General features: G+C 47.2%; 1 protein-coding gene across 1 annotated transcript in view; it reads right to left on the bottom strand.

Moving 5' to 3' along the window:
- Positions 1 to 23737, bottom strand: part of dennd1b (DENN/MADD domain containing 1B) — a 467783-nt gene that overhangs the window by 202696 nt on the left and 241350 nt on the right. The window contains exons 6-7 of the mRNA XM_084311228.1: positions 16252 to 16321; positions 11507 to 11587 (exon numbers count right to left, since the gene is read on the bottom strand). Coding sequence (XP_084167354.1) covers positions 11507 to 11587; positions 16252 to 16321 — 151 coding nt within the window. The remainder of the gene's footprint in view (positions 1 to 11506; positions 11588 to 16251; positions 16322 to 23737) is intronic.

Raw genomic sequence — 23737 nt, 5'->3', positions numbered from 1 at the left:
CCGCGCTACCCCAGACAATGTACAGGCCTGAAGAAGCGAACGGCCGAAGAATGTGGAGGTACAGTCAAGTGCTAGCTGACAAGTTTTGGAGCAGCTTCCTACTCCACTACCTACCGTCTCTACAGACCCGCCAGAAGTGGGTAAAAGAGAGAGACAATTTGACAGAAGGAACAGTCGTCATGATTATCGACCAGTCACTACCCAGGGCTATGTGGCCGGCTGGCCGCGTAAGCAAAGTAATCACCGGTGCCGATGGCAAGGTCCGAGCAGCTGAAGTGCTCGTCCAAGGGCGAACTTACACACGACCCGTGGCGAGGCTAATAGAACTGCCCCGACTCCCAGACACTATCGATGATGACCATGACCCCATGACTTCGTGAGTTGACTGACCCTTACAGCGGACCTTGAGTGGTAGACAGTGCGGTTAATCTGTCTCTGCTTAGCTAATTAGGTGGGACTAATTAGGGGGCGGCTGTTGTGAAGGATCAGATTAAACCGAATATATATATTTATTTATGGATATATATTTAATAGTATTTGTATATCGTTTGTATTCATCTGCGGACCGAGGTTCTGTGGGCATCAGCGGCTCTTCTAACCCCCCCCTACTGTCTTACAACCAGCGGGACCCCCCCCCCCCTTAGTGTATCCAGCTATAATCATTTAAGTACCATCGCTATAGTTCCCTAAATAACCAGGTTGTATACTTACTCCCTGCGTAACCAGAGATTGGACATTCAATGTTGATTTACCTACGAATACTCATTTGCCATACAAGTGCATTTCAAATCATAAATGTCATCAAGTGAACGTTGTATATACCCTTTGCTATATAAAATATTCGATTTGTACATTTGTGTGGACTTCGTTTCATCAGATCCAAAATGTAAAGCAATGGGTAGCCATCACCATAAATAAGGAGAAAGGACTGACTCTTAATTACTAATCACTGTTAGGACTGTCTGACTCTTAATTACTAATCACTGTTAGGACTGTCTGACTCTTAATTACTAATCACTGTTAGGACTGTGACTCTTAATTACTAAACACTGTTAGGACTGTCTGACTCTTAATTACTAAACACTGTTAGGACTGTCTGACTCTTAATTACTAATCACTGTTAGGACTGTCTGACTCTTAATTACTAAACACTGTTAGGACTGTCTGACTCTTAATTACTAAACACTGTTAGGACTGTCTGACTCTTAATTACTAAACACTGTTAGGACTGTCTGACTAGACCTACTCCTATCCAAGCTCCGGGAGGGTCATCAAAGAGAAGTCGCCTATTCTCAGTCCTTGCCCCACAATGGTGGAATGAACTACCCACCCCAGTTAGGACAGCCGAAACACGTCCAATCTTTCGCCGTCGACTAAAGACGCACTTCTTCAACCATTATCTGAAAAAAAAAAAAAAGATCTAACCCTAACTAACCATACTGTCATGCACTTGTCCTAATAAACTAACCTACACTGTAGCACTCAACACTTTGATGAACATTGTTACTCAGCTGATAGAGTTGTGCCCTTCCTGATGGCTTGTCGTACAGAACTTGTAAGTCGCTTTGGATAAAAGCGTCAGCTAAATGACTAAATGTAAATGTAAATGACTCTTAATTACTAATCACTGTTAGGACTGTCTGACTCTTAATTACTAAACACTGTTAGGACTGTCTGACTCTTAATTACTAATCACTATTAGGACTGTCTGACTCTAAATGACTAAACACTGTTAGGACTGTCTGACTTTTTACTGTGTGCAGTGTGCTACTACTATGTATACCATGTATACTATTGTTGACTGGCATTCTATTATTATTATTATTATTATTATTATTATTATTATTATTATTATTATTATTATTATTATTATTATTATGTTCTATTCTATTATTATTATTATTAGTAGTAGTAGTAGTAGTAGTAGTATTATTATACTACATTGTTATGTATATCATATATAATTATTTTATATTATGTCATATTATTATAATTTCTTACTATGATCTATTTTCCTGTCTGTACCTCCCTGCCACCCCCCCCCCCCCCCCCCCCCCCCCATGCTGCTATGGCGCCTGAATTTCCCCAAGGGGATTAATAAAGGAACACTTGACTTGACTTGAAAAGCAATAGAGACGTGTTTTCAATCTCTAATTGATCGACTGAGCTCTTGGTACAAAGGCCAACACTAGACAATAGGTAAATATGAGCGTTTATTCCCCAAAAAGCTAATTTTCCATCTACAGATCAGAAATGTATGTGTGTATACCCCACACCTAGATGAAGAAAGAAAAATTGGACTGGGGCTTTCAAAAGCAACCATTTATGTCTGAGCCGCGTTGAGCGGGAGAGATAGTGTTAGAGTCAAAGTGAAACATTGTCTTATCCTTGACAGACGTGCGGTCGTTAAGAAACGTCTCCTCTCGATAAGCAAGAGGCACATGATGAGTTAAGGTTTAAAACATGGCCAGCTACTGCTTATCACACAGAGGCTTGTTGGAGCCACTTGGGTTTCCAAACAAAGTGTCGGCCCTTGACCCTTCTCACCTCCTGTGCCTTTCTTCCACCTTAACCCACCCTTAAAAGTGACGCGTTGCAAGTAACCCAAGATGTGTCCTCCCTAACTAAACACACTAAACACGGTGTGTTATGGGTGTGTCGAAAAGCAACACGTCTGTATTTGTTTAGTTAGGACAAATTTACATTTACAGATGGCTGGCTGGGTGAAACATTTACATTTACATTTAGTAATTTAGCTTTTATCCAAAGCGACTAACAACGTGTGAACAACGTGTCAGCAGGAGGGGTACATTTCTGGCAGCTAAGGCAGTGGCATTGTTCGTCAAATAGTGTAGAGTATTACACTCCGAGTACATAGTAGAATAGACATAATTTTGCATGATAGGTAGTAGTATAAGTATAGTAGTAAGGTGCATAATAGTAAAAACTAAAGACAGTAAGAGGGTTTTTTCTTCCAGATATAGTTTGAAGAGGTGTAAAACACATCCTGTGTTATTCCAACACATGCCTTTGTGCACAAGGCTCCTACAAAGCTCCTACAAGGCTCCTACAAGGCTCCTACAAGGCTGCTACAGGGCTCCTACAAGGCTGCTACAGGGCTCCTACAAGGCTGCTACAAGGCTCCTACAAGGCTGCTACAGGGCTCCTACAAGGCTCCTACAAGGCTGCTACAGGGCTCCTACAAGGCTCCTACAAGGCTGCTACAGGGCTCCTACAAGGCTCCTACAAGGCTGCTACAGGGCTCCTACAAGGCTCCTACAGGGCTCCTACAAGGCTCCTACAAGGCTGCTACAGGGCTCCTACAAGGCTCCTACAAGGCTGCTACAAGGCTCCTACAAGGCTCCTACAAGGCTGCTACAAGGCTCCTACAGGGCTCCTACAGGGCTGCTACAAGGCTCCTACAAGGCTGCTACAAGGCTGCTACAGGGCTCCTACAAGGCTCCTACAAGGCTGCTACAAGGCTCCTACAGGGCTCCTACAGGGCTGCTACAAGGCTGCTACAAGGCTGCTACAAGGCTCCTACAAGGCTCCTACAAGGCTCCTACAAGGCTCCTACAAGGCTCCTACAAGGCTGCTACAAGGCTCCTACAAGGCTCCTACAAGGCTCCTACAAGGCTGCTACAAGGCTCCTACAGGGCTCCTACAGGGCTCCTACAAGGCTCCTACAGGGCTCCTACAAGGCTCCTACAAGGCTGCTACAAGGCTCCTACCGGGCTCCTACAGGGCTCCTACAGGGCTCCTACAAGGCTGCTACAAGGCTGCTACAAGGCTCCTACAAGGCTCCTACAGGGCCCCTACAAGGCTGCTACAAGGCTCCTACAAGGCTCCTACAAGGCTCCTACAAGGCTCCTACAAGGCTCCTACAGGGCTCCTACAAGGCTCCTACAAGGCTCCTACAGGGCTCCTACAGGACTCCTACAAGGCTCCTACAAGGCTGCTACAAGGCTCCTACAGGGCTCCTACAAGGCTCCTACAAGGCTCCTACAGGGCTCCTACAGGACTCCTACAAGGCTCCTACAAGGCTCCTACAGGGCTCCTACAGGGCTCCTACAAGGCTCCTACAAGGCTCCTACAAGGCTCCTACAGGGCTCCTACAAGGCTCCTACAGGACTCCTACAAGGCTTCTACAAGGTTCCTACAAGGCTCCTACAGGGCTCCTACAGGGCTCCTACAAGGCTCCTACAAGGCTGCTACAGGGCCCCTACAGGGCTCCTACAGGGCTCCTACAAGGCTCCTACAAGGCTCCTACAAGGCTCCTACAGGGCCCCTACAGGGCTCCTACAAGGCTCCTACAAGGCTCCTACAAGGCTCCTACAGGGCTCCTACAGGGCTCCTACAGGGCTCCTACAAGGCTCCTACAGGGCTCCTACAGGGCTCCTACAAGGCTCCTACAAGGCTGCTACAAGGCTCCTACAAGGCTCCTACAAGGCTCCTACAAGGCTGCTACAAGGCTCCTACAGGGCTCCTACAAGGCTCCTACAGGGCTCCTACAAGGCTCCTACAAGGCTCCTACAAGGCTCCTACAAGGCTCCTACAAGGCTCCTACAAGGCTCCTACAGGGCTCCTACAAGGCTCCTACAAGGCTACTACAGGGCCCCTACAGGGCTCCTACAAGGCTCCTACAAGGCTCCTACAGGGCTCCTACAAGGCTCCTACAAGGCTCCTACAAGGCTCCTACAGGGCTCCTACAAGGCTCCTACAGGGCTCCTACAGGGCTCCTACAGGGCTCCTACAGGGCTCCTACAAGGCTCCTACAGGGCTCCTACAAGGCTCCTACAAGGCTCCTACAAGGCTCCTACAGGGCTCCTACAGGGCTCCTACAAGGCTCCTACAGGGCTCCTACAAGGCTCCTACAAGGCTCCTACAAGGCTCCTACAGGGCTCCTACAAGGCTCCTACAAGGCTCCTACAAGGCTCCTACAAGGCTCCTACAGGGCTCCTACAGGGCTCCTACAAGGCTCCTACAGGGCTCCTACAAGGCTGCTACAAGGCTCCTACAGGGCTCCTACAAGGCTCCTACAGGGCTCCTACAAGGCTGCTACAAGGCTCCTACAGGGCTCCTACAGGGCTCCTACAAGGCTCCTACAAGGCTCCTACAAGGCTCCTACAGGGCTCCTACAAGGCTCCTACAAGGCTCCTACAGGGCTCCTACAAGGCTCCTACAGGGCTCCTACAGGGCTCCTACAGGGCTCCTACAGGGCTCCTACAAGGCTCCTACAGGGCTCCTACAAGGCTCCTACAAGGCTCCTACAAGGCTCCTACAGGGCTCCTACAGGGCTCCTACAAGGCTCCTACAGGGCTCCTACAAGGCTCCTACAAGGCTCCTACAAGGCTCCTACAGGGCTCCTACAAGGCTCCTACAAGGCTCCTACAAGGCTCCTACAAGGCTCCTACAGGGCTCCTACAGGGCTCCTACAAGGCTCCTACAGGGCTCCTACAAGGCTGCTACAAGGCTCCTACAGGCTCCTACAAGGCTCCTACAGGGCTCCTACAAGGCTGCTACAAGGCTCCTACAGGGCTCCTACAGGGCTCCTACAAGGCTCCTACAGGGCTCCTACAGGGCTCCTACAGGGCTCCTACAGGGCTCCTACAAGGCTCCTACAAGGCTCCTACAAGGCTCCTACAGGGCTCCTACAAGGCTCCTACAAGGCTCCTACAGGGCTCCTACAAGGCTCCTACAAGGCTCCTACAAGGCTCCCTACAGGGCTCCTACAGGGCTCCTACAGGGCTCCTACAAGGCTCCTACAGGGCTCCTACAGGGCTCCTACAAGGCTCCTACAAGGCTCCTACAGGGCTCCTACAAGGCTCCTACAAGGCTCCTACAGGGCTCCTACAAGGCTGCTACAAGGCTCCTACAGGGCTCCTACAAGGCTCCTACAAGGCTCCTACAGGGCTCCTACAGGGCTGCTACAGGGCTCCTACAAGGCTCCTACAAGGCTCCTACAGGGCTCCTACAAGGCTCCTACAAGGCTCCTACAAGGCTCCTACAAGGCTCCTACAGGGCTCCTACAGGGCTCCTACAAGGCTCCTACAGGGCTCCTACAAGGCTCCTACAGGGCTCCTACAAGGCTCCTACAGGGCTCCTACAAGGCTCCTACAAGGCTGCTACAGGGCTCCTACAAGGCTCCTACAAGGCTGCTACAAGGCTGCTACAGGGCTCCTACAGGGCTCCTACAAGGCTCCTACAGGGCTCCTACAAGGCTCCTACAAGGCTCCTACAAGGCTCCTACAAGGCTCCTACAGGGCTCCTACAAGGCTGCTACAAGGCTCCTACAGGGCTCCTACAAGGCTGCTACAAGGCTCCTACAGGGCTCCTACAAGGCTCCTACAGGGCTCCTACAGGGCTGCTACAGGGCCCCTACAGGGCTCCTACAAGGCTCCTACAAGGCTCCTACAAGGCTCCTACAAGGCTCCTACAGGGCCCCTACAGGGCTCCTACAAGGCTCCTACAGGGCTCCTACAAGGCTCCTACAAGGCTCCTACAAGGCTCCTACAAGGCTGCTACAGGGCCCCTACAGGCTCCTACAGGGCTCCTACAAGGCTCCTACAAGGCTCCTACAGGGCTCCTACAAGGCTCCTACAAGGCTGCTACAAGGCTCCTACAAGGCTCCTACAGGGCTCCTACAGGGCTGCTACAGGGCCCCTACAGGGCTCCTACAGGGCTCCTACAAGGCTCCTACAAGGCTCCTACAAGGCTCCTACAGGGCCCCTACAGGGCTCCTACAAGGCTCCTACAGGGCTCCTACAAGGCTCCTACAAGGCTCCTACAAGGCTCCTACAAGGCTGCTACAGGGCCCCTACAGGGCTCCTACAAGGCTCCTACAAGGCTCCTACAAGGCTCCTACAAGGCTCCTACAAGGCTCCTACAAGGCTCCTACAGGGCTCCTACAAGGCTCCTACAAGGCTCCTACAGGGCTCCTACAAGGCTCCTACAAGGCTCCTACAAGGCTGCTACAAGGCTCCTACAAGGCTCCTACAGGGCTCCTACAGGGCTCCTACAAGGCTCCTACAAGGCTCCTACAAGGCTCCTACAGGGCTCCTACAGGGCTCCTACAAGGCTCCTACAGGGCTCCTACAAGGCTGCTACAAGGCTCCTACAGGGCTCCTACAAGGCTCCTACAGGGCTCCTACAAGGCTGCTACAAGGCTCCTACAGGGCTCCTACAGGGCTCCTACAGGGCTCCTACAGGGCTCCTACAAGGCTCCTACAAGGCTCCTACAGGGCTCCTACAAGGCTCCTACAAGGCTCCTACAGGGCTCCTACAGGGCTCCTACAAGGCTCCTACAAGGCTCCTACAAGGCTGCTACAAGGCTCCTACAGGGCTCCTACAGGGCTCCTACAGGGCTCCTACAAGGCTCCTACAGGGCTCCTACAGGGCTCCTACAGGGCTCCTACAAGGCTCCTACAAGGCTGCTACAAGGCTCCTACAAGGCTCCTACAAGGCTGCTACAAGGCTCCTACAGGGCTCCTACAAGGCTCCTACAGGACTCCTACAAGGCTCCTACAAGGCTCCTACAGGGCCCCTACAGGGCTCCTACAAGGCTCCTACAAGGCTCCTACAGGGCTCCTACAAGGCTCCTACAGGGCTCCTACAAGGCTCCTACAGGGCTCCTACAGGGCTCCTACAAGGCTCCTACAAGGCTCCTACAAGGCTCCTACAGGGCTCCTACAGGGCTCCTACAAGGCTCCTACAGGGCTCCTACAAGGCTGCTACAAGGCTGCTACAAGGCTCCTACAGGGCTCCTACAAGGCTCCTACAAGGCTCCTACAAGGCTCCTACAGGGCTCCTACAGGGCTCCTACAAGGCTCCTACAAGGCTCCTACAAAGCTCCTACAAGGCTCCTACAAGGCTCCTACAGGGCTCCTACAGGGCTCCTACAAGGCTCCTACAAGGCTCCTACAAGGCTCCTACAAAGCTCCTACAAGGCTCCTACAGGGCTCCTACAAGGCTCCTACAAGGCTCCTACAAGGCTCCTACAAGGCTCCTACAAGGCTCCTACAAAGCTCCTACAAGGCTCCTACAAGGCTCCTACAAAGCTCCTACAAGGCTCCTACAAGGCTCCTACAGGGCTCCTACAAAGCTCCTACAAGGCTCCTACAGGGCTCCTACAGGGCTCCTACAAAGCTCCTACAAGGCTCCTACAAGGCTCCTACAGGGCTCCTACAGGGCTCCTACAAAGCTCCTACAAGGCTCCTACAAGGCTCCTACAGGGCTCCTACAAGGCTCCTACAAGGCTCCTACAGGGCTCCTACAAGGCTGCTACAAGGCTCCTACAGGGCTCCTACAAGGCTCCTACAAGGCTCCTACAGGGCTCCTACAAGGCTCCTACGGGGCTCCTACAAGGCTCCTACAGGGCTGCTACAGGGCTCCTACAAGGCTCCTACAAGGCTCCTACAGGGCTCCTACAAGGCTCCTACAAGGCTCCTACAAGGCTCCTACAAGGCTCCTACAAGGCTCCTACAGGGCTCCTACAGGGCTCCTACAAGGCTCCTACAAGGCTCCTACAGGGCTCCTACAAGGCTCCTACAGGGCTCCTACAAGGCTCCTACAAGGCTGCTACAGGGCTCCTACAAGGCTCCTACAAGGCTGCTACAAGGCTGCTACAGGGCTCCTACAGGGCTCCTACAAGGCTCCTACAGGGCTCCTACAAGGCTCCTACAAGGCTCCTACAAGGCTCCTACAAGGCTCCTACAGGGCTCCTACAAGGCTGCTACAAGGCTCCTACAAGGCTCCTACAGGGCTCCTACAGGGCTGCTACAGGGCTCCTACAAGGCTCCTACAAGGCTCCTACAAGGCTCCTACAAGGCTCCTACAGGGCCCCTACAGGGCTCCTACAAGGCTCCTACAGGGCTCCTACAAGGCTCCTACAAGGCTCCTACAAGGCTGCTACAGGGCCCCTACAGGCTCCTACAGGGCTCCTACAAGGCTCCTACAAGGCTCCTACAGGGCTCCTACAAGGCTCCTACAAGGCTGCTACAAGGCTCCTACAAGGCTCCTACAGGGCTCCTACAGGGCCGCTACAGGGCCCCTACAGGGCTCCTACAAGGCTCCTACAAGGCTCCTACAAGGCTCCTACAAGGCTCCTACAGGGCCCCTACAGGGCTCCTACAAGGCTCCTACAGGGCTCCTACAAGGCTCCTACAAGGCTCCTACAAGGCTCCTACAAGGCTGCTACAGGGCCCCTACAGGGCTCCTACAAGGCTCCTACAAGGCTCCTACAAGGCTCCTACAAGGCTCCTACAGGGCTCCTACAAGGCTCCTACAAGGCTCCTACAAGGCTCCTACAGGGCTCCTACAAAGCTCCTACAAGGCTCCTACAAGGCTGCTACAAGGCTCCTACAAGGCTCCTACAGGGCTCCTACAAGGCTCCTACAGGGCCCCTACAGGGCTCCTACAAGGCTCCTACAAGGCTCCTACAGGGCTCCTACAAGGCTCCTACAAGGCTCCTACAAGGCTCCTACAGGGCTCCTACAAGGCTCCTACAAGGCTCCTACAAGGCTCCTACAAGGCTCCTACAAGGCTCCTACAAGGCTCCTACAGGGCTCCTACAAGGCTCCTACAAGGCTGCTACAAGGCTCCTACAAGGCTCCTACAGGGCTCCTACAGGGCTGCTACAGGGCCCCTACAGGGCTCCTACAAGGCTCCTACAAGGCTCCTACAGGGCTGCTACAAGGCTCCTACAAGGCTCCTACAGGGCTCCTACAAGGCTCCTACAAGGCTCCTACAAGGCCGCTACAGGGCTCCTACAGGGCTCCTACAAGGCTCCTACAGGGCTCCTACAAGGCTCCTACAAGGCTGCTACAAGGCTCCTACAAGGCTCCTACAAGGCTGCTACAAGGCTGCTACAAGGCTGCTACAAGGCTGCTACAAGGCTCCTACAAGGCTGCTACAGGGCTGCTACAAGGCTGCTACAAGGCTCCTACAAGGCTGCTACAGGGCTCCTACAGGGCTGCTACAAGGCTGCTACAAGGCTGCTACAGGGCTCCAGGGCTCCTTTAGACACATTATTTAGTACCTACACATGGAGACCGCTCTCTGGCTCTCTGACATGTCGAACCAAACGCGAACAAATAAGGTGAACATCCAGAGAGCAGACAGACACGTCCATTACATTTTACAATGGAGCATTTCAGTGACGTACCGCCCGGCCCATACTCTAACCTCAAAATGGCATCCAATGTAATAAAAAAAGTCAACCAACAAACTAGATTCTTGTACCGGATCTCCTCTCTGGTAAACAAGAATACCCTGAAGACTCTGGCAGGAGCACTCATTCAAGGGTACTATGACTATGCGTGCACCTCATGGTACCAAAGCACCTCAAAGGCGCTTAAAACAAAATTACAAACATCACAAAACAAACTGGTCAGACTACTACTTGACCTGAACCCCAGAACCCACCTCACCCCTGCCCACTTTGCCAACCTAGGATGGCTTAGAGTAGACGACAGAGTACAGCAACTTGCAATGGGCCTGGTCTACAAGATACACTATACGACCGGGGTGCCCATGTACATGTCAAAATACTTCCCAAAGGTCAGTGAATACCACAACCACTACACCAGAGGAAGCTCAACAAATCATGTTAAACCCAGATTCGGCTCAAACAAGGGACTAAACACGTTTCGCAATTATGCCACAACAATGTGGAACGCCCTACCCAAAGCTGTAAAGGAATGTGAATCCCTGCCCACATTCAAAACCGCTCTTAAAGAGCACCTACGGGAGGCTGCAATTCGAAACTGGCCACCGTAAATGCCCAAAACCCCCACCACCTCCTAATAGACAGTCTCCTCACCACCGCATGTATATATTCCCTCCCCGCCGTATGTATATTTCCCTCCCACCCACCCACCCCCTCCTAATGTACAGTCCCCTCCCCATCATATGTATATACTCTGTCAGGATCTAGGGGTAACAGTACTGTATATTTGAATACCGTTATGTCACAAATGTATCAGTACTAAATACCTATATGTCCCTATGCCATAAATGTCATGTATGTTGTGTATGTCATAAATGTCTATATGAATTGAAAATGGGGGACCCTGATGGAAACAAGACAAACGTCTTTCTCAGGTCTGCATCCCCTTAACAATTGTATGTATTGAGCCGTACTGTATTGTACCCATTCTGCAATCTGTTAAATAAAGTTTTCATTCATTCATTCACAAGATGATCATTATTCTAGAACAATATGGTATCCATAGTGTCTGACGTCATGAGACTCACCGCTCTTTCACTGCTGCGGCTCTCCACCTCTCTCTCTCTCTCTCCCTCCCTCTCTCATTCGTTTCTTCCTCCCTCCCTCTCTCTCTCCATACAGTAAATGAACCCAGTATCGGATACAGACACAGTACTGCGTGATGGCAAGAGCCGAAAATAACAATTTCATTGTTTCTTGTTTTGTTTTTTTAAGACTGTGAGACTTTGGCTTCAGGGTTCAGACAAACCAGAAGATGGAAGTTAAAAGTTGTACACGTACCACACTCAGGTTGACTGGCGTGTGGGGCTTTGGCACGGGCAGATCGTACAGGGAGTTCAGCATGTCATTCAAGTCATTTTCCTGGGGAAGAAGAAACACACACACAAAATACTTTAGCAATATATATATTTTTTTTAATCTACTTTTTCTCCCCATTTTTCTATTTTTCTCCCGTCCCCAATTTCGCATTGTCCAATTCTACCCTCCCCTGTCTCGAACGTTGTTAGGCCATGCCTCCCACAAGCCGGCTGCAATGTGGACGAAGCCTTGCATCACGTGTCCCCTCCGGTACTCGAGGAGGCAGCCGTCGCATCTTTTCACCTGCACAGTGCGATCTCTCAGCGGCGAGGGTCTGCGTGGGAGGGACACGCCGCCCTCGTCGCTTCCTGATTCTACTGCGCAGGCGCACCAACCGACCTGTAGGAGTCGCTGTCCACAACGTCCGATCCCCACCCACCAGCTTCCCACCCCCTAATACTGCCAATTGTATTAGTATGAACGACCAGCCAAGCTGGTAGCAACGCAGAGAGCTGGGCTCGAACCCAGCATCTCCTGCGTTGGTGGCGAGCGCCTTGCCCACTGAGCCACCTAGCCACCCCAGCAATCTTTTTTTTATGGTTAAGAATGAAGTGTCAACCCGACGGCCTGAGTTGAGAGCCGTTTCTCCGGCAGACCATGGGGCGACTCCACAGCGGAGCCAGAAGGATCCAAAACTTCCGACTGGCACGTTTAACGAGCGGTGGTGGTGGTGGTGGTGGTGGTGGTGGTGGTGGCGATGGTGGTGGTGGTGGTGAGGTTAAGAGACGGCAGAGGGGCCGCTACAGGCGCTTATTATCCACACAGACTTGATTTATGACCCAACACTGGCTGGCGGTAATTAAGCAGAGGGGGTGAGGTGAGGGTGGGGTGGGGGGCTCCTAAGACAGGGGGCTTTAAGGAGCCATGAGAGAGGCGGGTCGGTCACAGAACAGGCCCCCGAGATTATTCATCTGGCGTTTACGAGGCTCGGCGACACGACTGCTATTTACTCTCCCAGACCTCTCTGGATCTGGTGCGTTAGAGCGGTGCAGGCTGCAGGACGAGGGCTAACCACACGTAGTTAAACTAACTAACTAACTAACTAAATGTACATATAGATCCTGAAGCAAGGTTGGTTTTATGTCCTTTTGTTGTCAGATTTTTGTGTGTGAAATAAGTTAGGTTATGTTGTGTTTGTGTACATGCCTGTGAATGTGTGTGTGTGTGTGTGTGTGTGTGTGTGTGTGTGTGTGTGTGTGTGTGTGTGTGTGTGTGTGTGTGTGTGTGTGTGTGTGTGTGTGTGTGTGTGTGTGTGTGTGTGTGTGTGTGCAGCAGAGGGGAAAGTGAGTGGGAGAAGAGATGGAGAGAAAGACGGAGACGAAGGAGATAGATAGAGGGAAGATAAAGAAATAGACAGAGGAAGAGAAGAGGGGGACAGAGAAAGAGAAGAGGGAGGAGGTAAAAGAGTGAGACAAAGTGAGGGAGAGGGGGGAAGGGGGCAGGGACAGAGAGAGAGAGAGATGGACAGAGATAGGGAGACAGAGAGGGAGAGAGAAAGACAGTGAGCGATAGATGGACAGAGATAGGGAGAGAGAGACAGAGAGGGAGAGAGATGGACAGTGAGAGAGAGAGAAAGAAAGGAAGGAAGAAAGAAAGAGAGAGAGACAGAGAGAGGGAGGGAGAGAGAGAGAGAGAGATGGACAGAGATAGGGAAAGACAGAGAGGGAGAGAGAGAGAGAGAGAGAGAGAGACAGTGAGATAGGAGTGTGATTGAACAGCATCCTGTCATGATAGGCTAAATGCTCACATGCATGGTCAACAAGCAAGGCTGGAGAAACAGTTAATTTAGCCTGGGCCTTAAACCCTCATCGCTCCTCCATCTCCCCTCGTCTGTCAACACCCCCCCCCCCCCCCCCCCCTCTCTCTCTCTCTCTCTCTGGCGTGGAACGAATGGACAGTGGAGGAAACGCAAACTGAATCATGCACACCAACACCCAGGGTTTCACCCAGCCAGCCATCTCTGTCTACGCTTCTGTTTCTCTTTTTCTCTCTGTCTGTTCTTTCTGCCCTTCTGCATCTCTCTGTCTGTCTGTCTGTCTGTCTGTCTGTCTGTCTGTCTGTCTGTCTGTCTGTCTGTCTGTCTGTCTCTTTCTCTGCGCAATGACAAAGCTGTGTGTGTGTGTCTGCCTGTCCACCCCTCTTTCAGCACATTGGGAAAAGCAGGGACAACATGACAAGTACTGTAGTGCTGTAGCAGTCCACAAGGCTCCTCACACCTCTCTCTCTATCTATCTCTCACTCTTGCTCATCTCTCTCTCTCCCATCTGTCTCTCTCTCATCCGTCTCTCCCCTTCCCTCTGTCTCTCTTTCCCTTTCCCCTCCGTCTGGCACCTCTCTCCCTCCCACTCTCTATTTCTCTCCCTCCCGCTCTCTATTTCTCTCCCTCTCCCCTCTGTATATCCCCCTCTCTCTACCCCCCTCCCTCTCCAGTCTAAACATGGTAACATCATCTCTAGTCTGTGCTAGTAGCTTCACATCTCTCTGGTTTCTTTCATATCTTACACTTCTCCTCCCATCACTAGTACAATGCACTGAATAGTCAGGGGGAAATACTTTTGTGTTATTTGAGAAGTGTGTGTGTGTCACGCTTGTATTTTTCCTAAACGATTTGTTTTGTGATTTTGTAAAGTGTGCATGTTTTTGTGTATGTGTGTGTTTCCGCACGTATGAGTGTGCAGTGTGAGTGTGTGTGTGTGTGTGTGTGTGTGTACAAGTGTGTCTGTCTGTGTTTCCTAAACGATTTGCTTGCCAGTAAATCATCAGGAATAACTTCCAGTGTCAGATGTGCGTTTGGTCTGTGAAATGTCAACATCGCTGCGGTTAACAAACCAGAGCCAAGTCGAGCCCAAGACGACAAAATCATAACTAGCAAACAAAAGACAACAGCAGCAGCACGCAGAGAGAGAGAAAGAAAGAGAGGGAGAGAGAGAGAGCAGATAGAGAGAGAGAGAACAACAGCATAGTCTCAACACAGCGCTGAGTTCAAACGGAGAGAGAAAACTGGGTATGTTCTTGCTTCTCAGTCAACCTGACATTATTGGTGCCGTACAATTTATTTCATGATTTACTCAAATATCTCACCACAGTGCCGGGTTTAAAACAGGATTGGCGCTCTCAAGTCTATAGGTTGTTCCAATTTATTGCATCTGTAAAGAATGTAATTTATACATATTTCTACTGTACTGCATAGCATTAGCTGGCATTAGTTAAATCAGTGGTTTTGCAAACAGGGAGCCACCTTTTCAGAATAAATATTCCTACCACCCAAAACTGATTTGTAGGGATGGGTACCGAATTCGGTACTTTTGAGGTACCGAACCGAAACACGTCGGTACTACCGAGTATCGAATCAAGTGAGAAACCAAAAAAAAATTAAAAAAAAAAAAAAAGAAAATATTTTATTCATTTTCTTTTTTTTTACCTTTTTTTACTTTTTTCTTTTCTTGAGACTAAAGTACCGAAAAAAGGTACCGTTGGGTACCGGTATCGATTCACAGGTACCGGTATCGGCAGTGGTGCAGTGGCAAATTGACAGTAGGTCAAACGCTCCACGCGCGTGCGCGCGCATGCACAGTTTTTTTTGGCTGCTCTCGTCCTGCAGCTGGATACTATTGCCTCACAGCGCGGCCGTCAGCGCGCGGCCCAGAGAGCGCCGCTGGCTCTGCGGCTCTGCAGCTGCATGCTTCTCCGGGAGTCCGGTTGGATAATGTCATGTAAAAAGCGATTGCGCGTACTTCAGCCTCAGTGACCGAGGTATAACGCCGTTATACCGAGTTATACCAGCACTGCACCACTGGGTATCGGTTCAAATGTGAAAGGTACCCATCCCTACTGATTTGGCAGATAATTGTATATAAGCTACTAGGACAAGATTTATCCTGCTTTTCGGTGGCTAAATGACTGCACTGTGTTTTATTCAACATGTCTATTCTTCAATGGACTTGTCCTTTGGCTTCATATTGATTGATTGATTTTATTTATGGATACAAAGACAACAAATCCAAGGGATGAGATGCAAAAGTGACAACACTTATTTCCAGCATGGTCCCCGATATGATTATGTTCAGAGAATAATTTTGACAGACACTTTGAGAAACACTGATTTAAATACTGTTGATACCATGACATTTGCTTGTAATATGTCACCCTGGTTTTTACAGTATGTCTGTGTGAAACACTATACCTGTAGCACAATACACTTCACTATGCTATAACAGAGATGGAATGAATATTGAAAAATATAACTCTAGTAGAAGTACTGTTACTGCAGTAGAATTAAAGTAAATTGAAGTAAACATTAAACATTTTGTCCAGAAAAGTTATTAAACAGTTGCATGCTTTAACTCGTGGCAAAAGGACTTAAATACAATACTATTTTCTAACACAAATCATAAAAAAAGTAGTTTTTGTTTGTGGGTGGTCCCTTTTCAACCCTATCAAGATTAGTATCAGTTATGAGTTAAGTCCAAAATGTTATGACCTCGAATAGAACTCAAGTAAAACTAGGAGTCAAATAAATATATAAAAATAAATCAGAAGTAAACGTACAGGCTTTTAAAAGTACCCAGAGATTTAAATGTATTTTTAAATGAATAAAAACTCTTTCCATCTCTGCCGTACTCTATAACATGATAGTCTACATGTTAATGCATAATGGATGTGATTACCTGCTGTTTAGTTAAATAGTCTGCCAGGGTGTTTAGCAGCTTGTAGTAGATCTCAAACCAAGGGAGGTAACTGCAAAAAAACAAAATATCATATCAGATAAATATATATACATATACACAGTACATAATAGGTACAAATCATATAATATATATATATATATATATATATATATATATATATATATATACACAGTAAATAACAGGTACATAGCATACACACACACACATGAGCAGGTGCAGAGTAATACAATGTTCAATATTGTCGTCATTGTCATCCTCATCATCACCACCTTCATCATCATCATCATAATCACCACCTTCATCATCATAATCCAAAATCCAAACAGGATGTAGTGTAGTAGGCTTTAACCATAGGTTGGCTACTGCCGTTGATGTTCTTAAATTACTATATAGGCCTACTTACTATACAGTACAAAGAACAGAATGAACTACTTTACATAGACTCAGCATATTACATCTGCAGAACCGTGAAAATGTGCATTGTAAATAAATAGCCGAGTCATTGCGGGGACGTGTAGCGCAATAGTCACGAAATCTTTTATCTCTGACAAAGACATTTTTCAGGAATTAAGAGAAACGTTTTTATTCGACACTCATGTATTTAACTTTTTATTAGTTTTCACAGCGGGTGTAACTTCTTGGCCTGGAGGGACAGGGTTAACATGGTCAGTGGGCCGTGGGCCGCGGGCCACGTATTATTCCATTAGACCTTGATTATTCACAAATGTAACAAAAATAAATCGCTTATTAGGTTTTATATATGCAAGATGCCAGATGTTACATGATGCATATGTATTTAATTTAATGTTTGATCATTGTGTACAGTGTCTTTTAAGTCCATATGGGCTGGACACATGAAAATAGAAGCAATCAAATCAAAATAAAAAATCATAAGAACAAGATGCTTAGTCATGAGGTTTGAAATGAGCCACTTATCGACGGCGTCTTAAATCAAAATAATAGATCAAATACAAAATGCTTGACACTTTTTGGAACACGTTGGACAGAATCGGTCTGTGGAGGGGCCACATTTGGCCCCACACACACGTGCCCCGCTTTGCGCAGCCTTCCCCTGGTCGATGCTTACTGGAGTATACTGCAGGGAACCACAGTGAGCACAGTGATAAATGGTATCTACTTGACATTCTTCGTACCCAGGGCTCTGTGCATTCTACACATTCCTGTCCTGTCTGGCTGTAGGAGCCGGGAGGGAGGGAGTGCACGGCAGGGGAAAATGGATAAAAAAAAAAATAATAATAAAAAGATTTAAAGAAAGAAAAAAGAAAACGCTTGAGAAAGGATGGATGAGAAAGGAGTCAATTGACCATATTCAATCTATACTCAATCTATATCTATATCTACTGCCTTACACTGTAATCATAACTACCTACCTCAACCTATAGTCTACCCATATAGCCATGTACAATAAGTTAACACTATATATACGTTATATATCTATCTATAACCGTATGAATATATCTGCATATATTCCCGTTTACATACCTGTATAGATACCACACACTGTATATACTATCTACATCTATATATATCCAATACCGCCTCAGTATGGCTTACTACCATAGTATATTATTTATACTTGTATCACTGTATATAATACTGTACATACATCAGATGAACATAATTTACTCAGTATGGCTTACTACCATAGTATATTTATACTTGTATCACTGTACATAATAATACTGTACATACATCAGATTAACTTATTTACTCAGTATCTTTGTTATATATTCCATTTAATAACTTGTTACACTGTATATTGTTGTGCTTTACTGTTACCTTGCACTTTTTGTTTAGTTGTACTGTACTTTTGCTGTACAATGATAATACATTTGAACCTAATCTAATCTAATAAAATATTCACTCAGCGGCCATTTGACTCTTATGTCAGTCATGCTCAGGTTGGGATTCCCTTCCACCCTCAGGGAAAGAAATCCCACCCTGAGCATTGAGATAAGAGCAAAATGGCTGCCGTGTAAATATGGTCAATGGTTTTATAAACTCTGCATTCCTTCCACTCCTCCTCCTTTTATCCTTTAGATATTTAAAAAAGAATTAATAATAATAAAAAAAATCCTTATCTAATTAATGTAAAATAAATATATTCATTAACAAGTTTCAGAATAATTGATACCGCAGTGTTTGTGTAAAGAGCTAATCACCGAGTACACTCACCATAAGCTAAAAGCATCTGTGGCATGGTTTGCTTTATAAGGCTGACATATTCTTGGCCAAGTACACTCGGTTTTGCGGGTGGACGCCGGCCAACATTTCTCATTTTGGCTTGAAGGTTGCGGGAGCTCAGTTGATTTAATGTTATGCAATCAAATAGTAAAGATGTGGTGCAGCGCTGAGGCAAGGTACCGATTTATTATTTAGTTGAGGCTTTTTTTTGCTTTTGTTTTGTTTAGTTTTGTTTAGTTTTGTTTAGTTTTGTTAACATGAACATTCCTTGCATAATGACTGCAGATTAGGTCTGCTTAGCATAGAGATGCAGGTACAGACAAAGTCCCGTAAAAGACTGATTAACTTCGTTGGGCTCAATAAAGAGCAAAAAAAACGAGTCAATCAATCAAAAGTCTGTTTTCATTTCACTCACTGGTTTTACTAAACATTTGATCATGTCATTACGACGAAGTGGCCTATTTTCAATACTAAATAATGGTTTTATAAGTAATAAAATAGATAAATATGTATATATAAAAATTTAAGAAAATGTGTTTTAAAATATTATATTGTATGAATAATGGCGTACGAGAAGAGGGAGTCTTGAGTGAGTGAGTGAGTGAGTGAGTGAGTGAGTGAGTGAGTGAGTGAGTGAGTGAGTGAGTGAGTGAGTGTTGATTAGCCAGTGAGCTGGCCATGCAGTGGGCTGGGAGCGCCGAGGAGATCCCAGGGCGCGGGTCAGTAGCTGCTCTGCAGACTGGAATTAACCGACAACAAGAAAACAATAAAGTGAACCCTGATGCAAATTTTTTCATATTGCTAAATCCGCGAGGGGCCAATGGCAGGCCGGGTTCCCGGGGAAGTGCAGCCAAGCGCACCAATCAGAGAGGGGCTGAGTGACCATTAGCCTGAAACAATCACCTTCTTAACATGCCAATATTTTGACGTCCACGCAAGAATTTACCGCAATCGGGTCACACTCTCAGGAAAAGGCCAAGTCAAACAGGCGTGTGCTAATTCACATGCTGACCAGATAGTAACCTGGAGACCTATTTACGCCATGTCAAGCAAATGCAGAATTCACATGTATAATATTCATACATTTGCATATATATGAGGTCAGGGTAACTATAAAAGGGCTTTTTTTCCCTTTTTTTTCTGGAGGCTTATATATAATCACTAACAGAGAGCCTTGGTGTTATCTGCCTCCTCTTCGCATTTTGTTTAAAAAGCTGGGCTCCTGGCTGTTAATCCTTCATTCTTCACCGGTGAAGGCGATGTAAATAGAAAGCTGGCTGTCAGAGGAGCCGTCAGCCCTCACAGATCTCACGTTCATTACTCTCTCACACCAAGGTTGCTGTAAATCCTTTGTTTTTAGAGGCAAACCCATGATCGGCGAAGAGGCAGCCAACCACGGCGTATCAAGATATCCAGACTCCGCAACCATCTCCTAACATCTTATACACAACGGGAAATGGGGGTTCATGTTCTACTCAAATGTAATGAAATTAATAGAACTTCAAGGGACTTATTGTGTTGTTTCACTTAATTCTCCCAGCCCTCCTCTCTCTATCTCTCTCTCTCTCTCTCCCTCTCCCTCTGTTGACGTTAAAACTTTAAGTTTGGAAAGCTCAGAGAGATACTCCTACTCTTCACAGTTCATTGCTCAGATCTGTTTGTGCTTCGCAAATCCTGCGATAGCGCGAGGCATCCATCACCTGGCGCGCTGTGCTGCGTGTGCGGGGGCCCCTGCGATCTCTGCTGCCGCTCTGAACACACGTCTTCTCACAAGTGCTGTGTACTCAAAGAATGAACTGGCTAATCCGCTGCCCACTCACTCCACCTCCTCCGGCTGCCCTTCTCGCCCCTGTTCAGACCACCTCGCCGCACATGGTGTAGGGATCTGTCAAAACGCTGTCCAAGTGCAGCCTCATCACGCCCAAAGACAGATATATTTTTTTTTATCAAATAAATATGGTGTATATATTCACATTCATTCTTTGATGAGGTTTTGATTTGTAGATGGAAATTATGTTTTTTTTTCTTTTTACTTACCGGTAATTGACTCTTTGTAAACCAGAATATAGGTCAGTTTTACACCAGATAACACGAATGTAAACACAACTTTTACCCAAACTACAGCGAATACAATTGACAACTCTGTAGAGAATGAAAACATCATCTCCATTCCGAGTTGTGGATGGTGGGGGTGCTACGTTTATATTTGGATTATGAATTGGGCCTTCAAGGCCGCGATGCACCGGTTACAATTCAACGTGACGTAAGACTGGCAACCGGTTGAGTACATCTTGTTATCTGTCCCTGAACAGCAACACATCTTCTCCTATTTGTCTATGGGTGGGTGGAACCCTCTGCAACGCATTTGGGCAACATGACAGGGCAATCTGCTTGCCAACAGGAAATGAATTAAGACAATAAACATACAATAGAACTTATATGCAATCAGTACAGATGTGTCAAGACATGCGCTTGTCCAACATTGCCACCCTATCATCAATACCGGAGGCAGTACTTCCATCCGCTTCGGCTAAGTGGTTTGAAATGTCCGTTCACAGGCACTGTACATATTTGTTACAAGAAAGAAAATGCACACCTCTGTATATCATGCAGATGCCGCTCCACCTATTGTACATCTGTCTGCTGCGGCAGTGCGGCTGTTTGACTACACCTTTTTAATGGCGTACTCACGTCCGCCCTGTTTGCTGCGCTATAAAGTACCTGTTGGGTGTTAAGCGTGACACTGTTATTCCTATTCCCCGGATGGGTCTTAAATCTATCTCAACGCCCCCAGAACCCGACCCCCCCCCCCCCCCCCCCCCCTCCGCGCGCGCGCAAACCGTAAGTCAGCTTGCACCTTGTAGTGCGGCTCAGTGGAAGATTTCATTACACCTTTACTTTTCCCAGGGGTCAAAGGTTAAGTACAGCGAAGGAAACGTGCTCTGGCAGGGGCCGCTAAGTGACCACTAACCGGAGCGAGGGCCAGTCCTGAGAAAAAAAACATCCCGAAAGCCTCAGCCATCAAATAAAACCCGAGGAAACAGCCTTTTTCATCTCCGGGCCGCTCGTGTGTCCGACGGCCATTTCTTTTCCACAAGAGTGAGAGAATTAACATGAGGGAGAAAAGGGGGGGGGGGGGGGGGGGTTAAGGGTTGAGGAGAGTGGGGGTTTGTGTTTTTTTCCTTCTTCTTTTTAAAGAGGTTCTGCCTGGAGGGAGCGTGGCCCTGCTCGGACGCGGGGCCCAGGGGCCCAGGGGTACAAAGGACTGTCCACATAAAACTGTCCCGCTCATTAAAGCACTTCCTCCCGTAAGCTGAGGTGACAATTTTATGATCACACCACTTCAGCAAACTGTTTTAATTACCTTTTGTTATATATCCAAGGGAAATGATAGATTGAAGTGGGGGCTGGGGCCCCTCCTCGCTTTTTTTTTTTTAAGTTATTTTACCAGGGTTTTGTGTTACTGAAACTACATAAATTCACACAGGATAATTCTTATTAAAGATCACAACTTGACCCCCCCACCCCACCCCACCACCCCACGCTCACCCCAAGCTACCCCCCGGGGGTAGATCATTTTTAAACTAGAGCATTCTGTCGTTGTGCCCCCCATCCCCCCCACCCCTTCATTTTTTACATATCTGATGAGTCAAAGCCGAAAGCATTTTGAAAGCCAATAAACACCGAAAATAAGCCACTGACCGAGGACTTCAGTTATCTCATTTGATGCGAGAATTCCATTTGTACATATTTCATATCTCTACCAGTGAGATGTCTAAAATATGCATGTCTTTGTTATCATGCTTTAGAGCATTTTCCCTAATCTCTTCTCAGCACAGTGGGGTCTGTTTAAAGAAAAGCGGAAAAAACCAGGACACAAAAACAAAGAAATATCAAGTCTTTAAAACACACACAAAAAAACTTTCTATACGTTTTTTATTATTATGAATGAAGCAAGCCATGCAAACTACTCAGAATGCATAATGAATTTTATACATCATATGTCAAATGAATTAGCATGTGGAACTCAGCGAGAGGGACAGGGGAGCCTCTACTAATTGGCAACGAAGCTTCATGCATAATTATGGGCCACCGCTCTGTGGCAGTAGCCGAATAACGAGGAGGAAGAAAAGATAGAGATAGAGATAGAGAGAGAGAGAGAGGAGAGAGAGAGAGAAAAGAAAAACAAAGGCCACGGAGGCTGACCGGGGAGGGGGGGGGGGTGTTGTGGGGAGGGGGGGAGACGCTACTCTGCACAGCAGCTCATCAGGGCCATGACAAACCCACAACTGTCCATCAAGAGACACACACACACACACACACACAGAGAGAGACAGACAGACAGAGAGACAGCACGTAGAAACATTTACACAATCGCTGCTGTACATTAGCAAAAAAAACAAGAGAAACGTTTTTTTTTCTCTCCTTTTTCCCGTTCTCAGGGTTTTCTTTGGACTGCTTAGTATAATCATTAAAATGGATCCGTTTAGCTTTTTCCTCTCAGATTACTCTGAAGTGTATGCAAAACAGTTTGCTGTCTCAATGCTAATGTAGGACGCTTCATATTTTTTACTGATTAACAATATCCATCGAGATTAGCAGCAAGGTGCACTGTCAGTGTCTATGTAATAATAGTGTAACTACGGCAGTGAAAACATTGTGCCAACAATGCAAATTACATGCTAATTAAAGATGAGCATGTGTTATTCAGTAATTAGGCAGGGAAAATGCAATTACATTTTAAAAGGGTTTGGTCAAGTCACTTATTAACATTGTAATAGGGATAGCCCGTTGTATTTAAACCTGCACTACATCTACACTAGATAACTAGGGAAGACTTAAGTAAAAGATCATGTTGCACGACGAGAAGATAATTTAGCTACTCCAGTAAAAGAGAACTTGTTAAAAAGGAATTAGAGTAATGGGAATCAGCGCAAAGAGCACAGGCAATATACAGTAGCTTGGAAGGCTTTTTTCCCCAACCTAATAAATTAATATCCTCAACAAGAGCGCTAAAGACACTAATGGTACAAGATAACAAACAGCAGAAAAGAAAAAAAACATTTCTGAGACATAATACATAATGTGAGAATGGGGAGCAGACAGACAGACAGACAGACAGACAGACAGACAGACAGACAGACAGACAGACAGACAGACAGACAGACAGACAGACAGACAGACAGACAGACAGACAGACAGACAGATATAGATATAGACTGATGAAACTCAGAGATTTTAGTAGCGAGGTACTGGGTTT

Source organism: Notolepis coatsorum, assembly GCF_963971535.1.
Source record: "Notolepis coatsorum genome assembly, chromosome: 3".
Classification (NCBI taxonomy): Eukaryota; Metazoa; Chordata; class Actinopteri; order Aulopiformes; family Paralepididae; genus Notolepis; species Notolepis coatsorum.
The sequence above is the reverse complement of the archived record's forward strand: the minus strand, read 5'-3'. Positions and strand labels throughout refer to the sequence as shown.